This window comes from Pyxicephalus adspersus, chromosome 1, assembly GCF_032062135.1.
Source record: "Pyxicephalus adspersus chromosome 1, UCB_Pads_2.0, whole genome shotgun sequence".
NCBI classification, from domain to species: Eukaryota; Metazoa; Chordata; class Amphibia; order Anura; family Pyxicephalidae; genus Pyxicephalus; species Pyxicephalus adspersus.
In genome coordinates, this window is record NC_092858.1 from 139,074,657 (window position 1) to 139,082,416 (window position 7,760).

Below are 7,760 nucleotides of genomic sequence, written 5' to 3' on the forward strand. Positions count from 1 at the left end.
TCCGGAAGACAATACTGTTGAAGGTCTGAGTTAGTGACCTGAACAACTCTGGCAGAGAGCAAATGTTGAATATTGACATAAAAGAGCACAAGAGGTCCAAGCCCAGGAGTGGAAAAAGTCAGGTGGACTAAAGTTGGCAGTAGTGACCTTGAAGATAATTCAAGCTGAAGGTCTGGCACACAAGCAAAGTGCAATTTTGTGTAACTGTTGTAGAGGTGTTTGTGTTGGATATTTGCTTGGCTGAATAAGTTTCCCTAGTCACCTTACACCAGGATGGCATACTAGAATGGTTTCACCCACCCCAGAACACTTTAGGGTCAGTTTTTCCTACTGATCAGAAGGCACTTCCTATGCGTTTTGTTTATAGTTCAGTATTCAGTGTATAGTTCAGTTCAGTTAGAAGTTTAGTGTGTGGAAACCCACTTTCAACTACAAAACACTTCAGAAGCTCAGCAGACCTGATGCTTGGGGAAAGGGAGAGTCCTTGATGGTATATACATACCAAAATGTGTCCCATTGAGGTATAGTAAAGACTCCTGGCATTTTCCGTTCTTCAGGATGGTTGGAAAGGTGGACCTTGTCCCCTCCTAGAGGTTGCTGCCTGCGCTTCTTTCTGCTCTACTTGCCATGTACAGGGGAAGTAAGGCTGTGTCATGGTAGCTATGCCAGCCTGAAACTTTAAATGTCATACTATACTGGACTAGAGCAGGCTAGATTGGTCTGTCCCGCAGTGCTCAGCCAAGTTCTGAGCAGGCTGGAAGGCCCCACTCTGTTCATCATTGAGTAACTTGTTGGTGCCTTGGAGAGGGGTAGACATCATGGGCCTGATTTATTAAAGATCTCAATGGCTGGAGAACATACACTTCCATCAGTGAAGCTGGGTGATCTAGCAAACCTGGTAAATCTGCGTGGGGTTCATCTTTAAAGTTGTGTTTCAAATACAGATGAACTGGGAGAGCTTGGATAAGACGCAGCCCTTATCTGCAGTCTTCAATAAAGTCCAAGGATGTTTTAAGGTTTAGTTGTGGCACATAAAAAAGGCTTTTTATAAGAACAATTTGCATGCCTAATTGTTTAGAGAAACTGCAAGTACATGTTCTGCGTGAATTACCCAGCATTATTTCATTTTATGTTTGCACAATGTATAAAGATGTGAGTGTTGTGTAAATCAAACATTCTCCAAGTATTTTCTTTTTGAATTCAATGCTCTTAGGGTTTTTTTTTCTTAATCAATGTTCTTTGGGTCCTGTGATTTAAGAATGAATACTGGTATGGTATTTCCTCTTCTCATTTATTGTAGTTCTCATAGTTTGCATTTGTATAGAATGTTCTTGAGCTATGGTGCTTTCATACAAAAACATGTATTGCATCATGTTTGCACTTGCTAATTACATTGATTTGCAACATTGGAACAAATAGGTTTTGAGAAATGTTTTGCCCTGTAAACGACATCCTAAATATCAGAAAATAGCAATTTAAGCATATTAACATTTTTATGACTTTTGCACAGATGCTCTGTCTATAGAACTTGGTGACAATACAGTACCGCAGAGAACAAACAGGGTCATTAACAGGATCAACAGGTAACAATATCATTTTACAATGGATGTTGAAAATTAAGAACAAAAACTGTGATTTTAGTGACTCAAATGAAGACTATATTTATTTTATCCACAGTTCTACTTTATTTAACTAGAAATACATTCTACAAATACATATTAAAATAAAAGTCTTGTTTTATACATTTCATGGCAAACAATGATTTATTTGTTTCCTTTACTTATGTTAGATATATACAATTTATAATGACGCACAAACAGTAACACTGCTAAAGGTTTTTTAGAAGTCAAGAGGAAAGCCTACAAAAATAGGAAACACCTAAGCATACAGGACACAACATATAGAAGCCACCATTGAAAGGTTTGTCATTTAACCATACAGTTATTTGTAAAAATAATATGCACTGATTTAAATGAGCAGAATGGAATAAAACTAACAGAAGAATAATAAAAAATTAGAAGACTTCTTAGGTTGGCCACATAGGGAACGTTTGAAATGCTTTTGTACATTGCTTCTTGTATAGAAATTAGACATTATTAGTTCAGGTAAATACAATAGTCTGCAGGACGTATTAAAATAGTGGATCCTTTGCAGTTCCCACTACACAGTCCATGCCAGTGTATGCCGTTTTTGTTATTTAGCTTGGAGGCATAGCATGCTCCATACCACCATGCACCGCCATAACTGGAGGCACAATTAGAACTGTAAATGTCCTGGTCTTTATCCTTAGTTGAGAACTTCATGTTGTCGTGCATGAGCCCTGCACTTGCTGAAGACATGGCATCACCTGCAGTGCCCGTGTAGCTGCCCAGCCTCAGCCTGTAGCCATTAGCTTCATCATCCACACTGAACAGGTTGTAGTCAGCATATTTTTCTTCATTGTTATTGTCAAAAAGAACAAAACGGGCCTGGTAGACCCTCTGCTTAGTGATTTGGTGAATATATTCAATGCCCAGCCAATAATCCTTTGCAACATTACCAAAGCCATATTTATAAGTTGTCCAGGACTCATCCCAGGTAATCTCTGAGTTAAAGGAATTACGCTGGATAACAATCCAACCTCCACTGTACGTTGTCATATCACAGTACACAATCAAGGGATGTAAACCTTCAGGATGTATAATGAAGACTCCACTCTCCTTCTCTCGTGAAATCTCACTGCAGTCCTTTGGAAATTCTGAGACAAAACAAGAAGACCACTTATGTATTGAAGTAACACAAGATTTTATGATCTACTTAATAATGTTTTCTGAAAGTTCAAATGAGGTTTCAGGTTACTTACAATGATCAATTGGAAGAAGATACAAAGAAGTGTGAAATGTCTACATAATGACCACAAGATTTTGTAGTAACATCATCTCTCAACATTTGCAAGTAAAACAGGTAGTCCCCGAGTTAAGGACATCTGACATACAGACTACTAGATACGAATGGACTTCCCTGCTCGCTCTTGTGCAGGACAGAGGCTTGATGGGGGGCAGCTTGCATGACTTGCAGAAGAAATCTTTTGCTAAACACAGCTAAGGATGTGGGTGATCTTAAGAGCTGAGCTGATCTGTAACATCTTGTAACTCTTTAATGACCAAGACAAACTGCTGCTGTTTTTTTTGCATATCAAAGCACAGCTTGCTCCAGAACCTAATGAATGTCTAGACTCCATACATTTTTTTTTATTTTGCTTTGTTTGTGATTATCTCACAGTGAGGATTTTATACAGTAACTGACACCACGCTGCCTAATAAAATGTTGGGACATTCTAATTGCATTTGTTAAAATAATGTACCTGTTCCGACCTACATACAAATTTACCTAAAGAACAAACCTACAGTCCCTATCTTGTATGTAACCCATGAACTTTATAAAACAATCCTTACTAAATACAAGTGTTTGTATATCAATGCATGTATAATGTATCTAAAAGCAAAACTCTTTATAGGGACTTATTTATAACAGGAAGGATATCGTTATCTGTTCTTCAGTAACACCTCCTGTTCATAAAGTCAGACCATGGGGTCCAGCCAGCATTACAGAGTTTTTTCTGTCTAATGAAGAATGATGAGCCCTGCTATAGGAGGAGACTGCTCACATAATCTGATTCCTTTTTCCTTAAACCAACCAATGTAACATTTATAGTTGTCTCTGGAATAGCAGGTGAGGGGAAATTTTTCCATAGGGACATCTGTTTAGGTGAGAACTATCCCCCACACCTTTTTTTTATTTCCTGTGATATATCTGGGACAGGAAAATAACAAAAAGATCTTTCCAGTGGTCCTAAACATTTTTCAAAGTTTTATAGAAGTAAATGATGATAGTTGTATACTCAGTCAAACCGTACTTAGGAGTTCAGCATCATCATTATTATCTCCCGGCTTTCTGTCACCATGACGTATTGAAACGACAGAAACAACAGCTAGTATCCAAAGATGATGAAAGATTCCTAAAACAAATAGGGAAACAAATTAGGTTAGCAGTTTAATATTGAACCTTATTGAGAGGGCTAAATTTTTTTCAGGTGCCTGATATTGGGCCTGTTTTATTAAAGCTCTCTGAGACTGGAGTAGATAGACTATCACAGGAGAACCTGGATGATCCAGCAAACCTGGAATTCATTTCTGACAGTTAATTTGCTATAAACTGGCAACTAATCCTGGACCAGATACATCTTAGGTTTGCTGGATCACCCAGTTTTTCCAGTCTATCTTCCCCAGTCTTGGAGAGCTGTAATAAATCAGACCCATTGAGTCCACTGATCACCAACTTAATTCCAGAAAAAAATAAGTAAAAATTGCAACTTGCCATTTGCAGCTTGAGTGGAACTACCGGCACTGCTATTAGTGCTATTACAAAGTCAAGCGAAAATGACAATATGCAGTAGGCAAGCATAATTTTACTTTTATTTGAGTTTCCAATCAAATCAGCTGAAGCTTTTTTGTTCCACCTGTCAGCAAGGACTTACTTGCTGACACCTGTCAGCAAGGACTTACTTGCTAACACCCTGCATTAACAGTCAAGACTTCAGTCTTCCAGGTTAGAGACACCAGATGCCATTTATCCCCAAAGACTGGGAATATCCTGTGTCTAATAAGAGATACGGTGCAGACCTTTATATTTCCCTATTTATTTATTTTACAGCTTTTGATGGGGACCTTTAAAAACAGTTAAGGCCAGATATGAACTGTAAGTGATCCTAAACATCTTTACAGTAAATATGTACATATAAATAATAGATATTTATATCCAGGACTGTAGCATATGGCACGGGTACAATCTGGGCCATGATTTTAACTGTGTAAATTAATAGGCAACATTAATAAATGCAATTCTATGTTATTCAAGTAACATTGAATAGGTAGCATTGGTTAACTTGCCCCACCAGATTACCTGCCATTGGAAACTCTTTCAATAGCAAGCTTTTCTGGACAAAACAGTAGACGAATGTCTTGTAAGTGTAATTTATTTAAAGCTTGTTTCAAACTATTTTAATCAACATAATCAGCCCCATTATTCAAAGGTTGTATATTAAAAAATTAACATCATCATCTAGTAAAACAAATAAAATAAAAATAGGATTACTATCCACTGATTGAAAGTAAGCTTATAAATAAAGATGCAAACAATTTCAGTAGAGAAAGAGGTGAGGTACAACAGAAATGTATTTCCTTGTTTAGTATATTACAATATTTCATTATGTTACATTTCATGTTCTAGAATTCTATTATGTAGAACAATTCCTAACACCAAACTTCAGTACTGTATTGGAATTTTTTCAGTTGTGCTGTTCTACACTTTGCCACTAGTGGGCAGTGAGACTCCAAATCCGTGGAGATTTATTGCAGATTGTTTTAAAATGTAATTTTTTATTTGATCATTAAGATGCTGTTTACAATTATTTGCACTGTTTATATCACTTTGCATTATCCAATATTACTATATCAATACTAATAGTATTACTTAGTATTATTTCTTGACAGTCATGGCCTGGGTTGTTTTTATCTATACTCTAAAAAAATTACATTTGTTATTGCAAAGCAATCTGTAGCTTCCTAAAAGCAGTTTTAATAAAATGTCTTTAAGGTTATAGAGAAACCCATCAGTATCAAAGAAAAAATATTGTTATTTTATATGACAAAGTGATTCTGCTGTTTTGATTAAGGTAATGGTCTTTTCATCTCATCTTCTGTGTCTGAATCTGTGTCTTGCTGCTTCGTGACTGTGAACTAGTAGTAGAGTTTTGGCAAAATTAATGTTGAAGTGCAAATACTAAAAATACATTTCACACATCCAGCTACTTTAAAGGTGAAAAAAAGTATATCCTTCCTGACTGGGTTAATCCCCTTTTCCCAGTTGTATACTGCCATGGAGCTATCAGGAAAGGAAAGTTACGGTAAGAAAGATTACATTTTTTGTTTTCTTTACTATTTGGGTGCATATGGAGTTTTTTTAATCACTTTTTTTATATTTGTTGCTTCTGTAACCTTCAGGAACCATGTAAAGCCCACTAATTACTTTAAAAGCAACAACAACAACCTAAATTTTCTCCAGCACACCAATCCCACCAACACTGACTCGATTGCATTTTGTCAAAATGGTAATATTTTGTCAAACTTTCCCTATTTTTGGGAACTTAAAAATTTACAATTTTACTCATTAGGACCATAGATAGCTAAGCAATAGGAGGCCAGCCCTGACAGTAACAGGATATTTCTAAAACCTGACTTATATCCAAATACCTTTCTTTCTTGCATGTGCTCAAAAAAAAATCCCACCTGACCCTTTTGGCAATTTGCTGTTTGTGTTCCACCTTCAGACCCCACAGACTCAAAAGAAATCTGCAAAATTCTAGCTTATTGATAGTTCTTAGCCAGGTGTTGTATGTGTGCTCCACGGAGTACTGCAGATAGAATCAAATAGTAATTCCGCTTTTTATGTTACATTCAATATAACTGTTTAGAGGTTTGCCATATACAGTAACAGCTCAGAATATATAATTAAAATATATAATCATATGTATATATATATAATATATAAATATATATATTCATCTTCTTTCTCTTTCATCTCATTGACGTACATTTACATATTGGGAAATCCATCATTTAGAAAAGTGTGATATTTATTAATCAGGCAGCATGACATACTATCAGTATCCAGGTTAAAGTTTGAAATACATTGAATATATTTTGCCGAAAACACTACACCTGCTGTGTTTTTTTTTACTGATGTTCACTGAGAAGGTCAAAATTAATTCTGTATGCTTCAGTATGCTATACAACAATATTATTGATTCTTCAGCTTAAGAATCAATTTAAATTATAGATATTAAACAAAATAAATAATTGCATAGTTGTTGTCCCTTGTAGACTCACCCATTTGAGTTGTCTGATTATCACAGTCTCTGGGCTCTGTTGTACTGCTGTACTGCTTCTTCTCCCCTCCGTCTTTCAATGTAGAACTTGTATTATGCCATGCCAGAAGTACAAAGTACATAGCCAAGATCTCATGGATTAATTTAACTCCTCAACAGCTGATAATGCATAGTTCTCTAAACAATATGTTTTATACCTGTATATTGTTTTATCTTGTTTAAAATGAAAAGTAATTGGTAAAGTATCTAACTTGTTTATATTTTAGTTTTATTAATGATATTTTATTTCTAGTTTATTAATACCACTTCCACTTTCTGATTCTGAAGCACATTTAAAGACTTTAAAGAGAGTTAATGTGCATTTGTATAGTCTCATACCTTAAGAAGATAATACTGCTAACAACACAAATAGCTATTCATGGGAGGTAAGGCTGAAATATTTTATCAAGTTCATTGTGAAGATTCATATTCTCACAGTTGCCATTTCCAAAGAGTGTATATGCAGTGAACATAGAGTTACTGACACTCGGCTGTAACACATATAGTAGTTTTAAATTCTTCTATTTCCAATATTAAATTCTGCTAGGAAGCTGGCTTCTTGTCAGCCCTTCCCAACTATTGGCCACCATCGGCCTTTGATATGGCTTTGCATCAAACCAATAGGCATATGATGAGGCATCAGATATGGGGAGCATAGGTGTCAACTAAACTGCTGTAGGTATTTGCATAATGGGTTATACCCATGGTGCTCTAGAAAAACAACCAACTAACTATAATATCATTACAGATTTGAAAAAAATTTCCTGCCCAGCCAGTAAGTTGGCTTGGTTACAAT

The 7,760-nt window shown here is 35.8% G+C and overlaps 1 protein-coding gene across 1 annotated transcript; it reads right to left on the reverse strand.

The window, feature by feature from the left end:
• Window positions 1-1,522: 1,522 nt before the first annotated feature.
• Window positions 1,523-7,047, reverse strand: LOC140333809 (fibrinogen-like protein 1-like protein). The gene is made up of 3 exons (XM_072415764.1): window positions 6,927-7,047; window positions 3,896-3,997; window positions 1,523-2,737 (listed from the first exon to the last, which is right to left on the reverse strand). Exons 1-3 carry the CDS (start codon window positions 7,045-7,047, stop codon window positions 2,097-2,099), a joined length of 864 nt encoding a protein of 287 aa, XP_072271865.1. The 3' UTR covers window positions 1,523-2,096.
• Window positions 7,048-7,760: the final 713 nt, after the last annotated feature.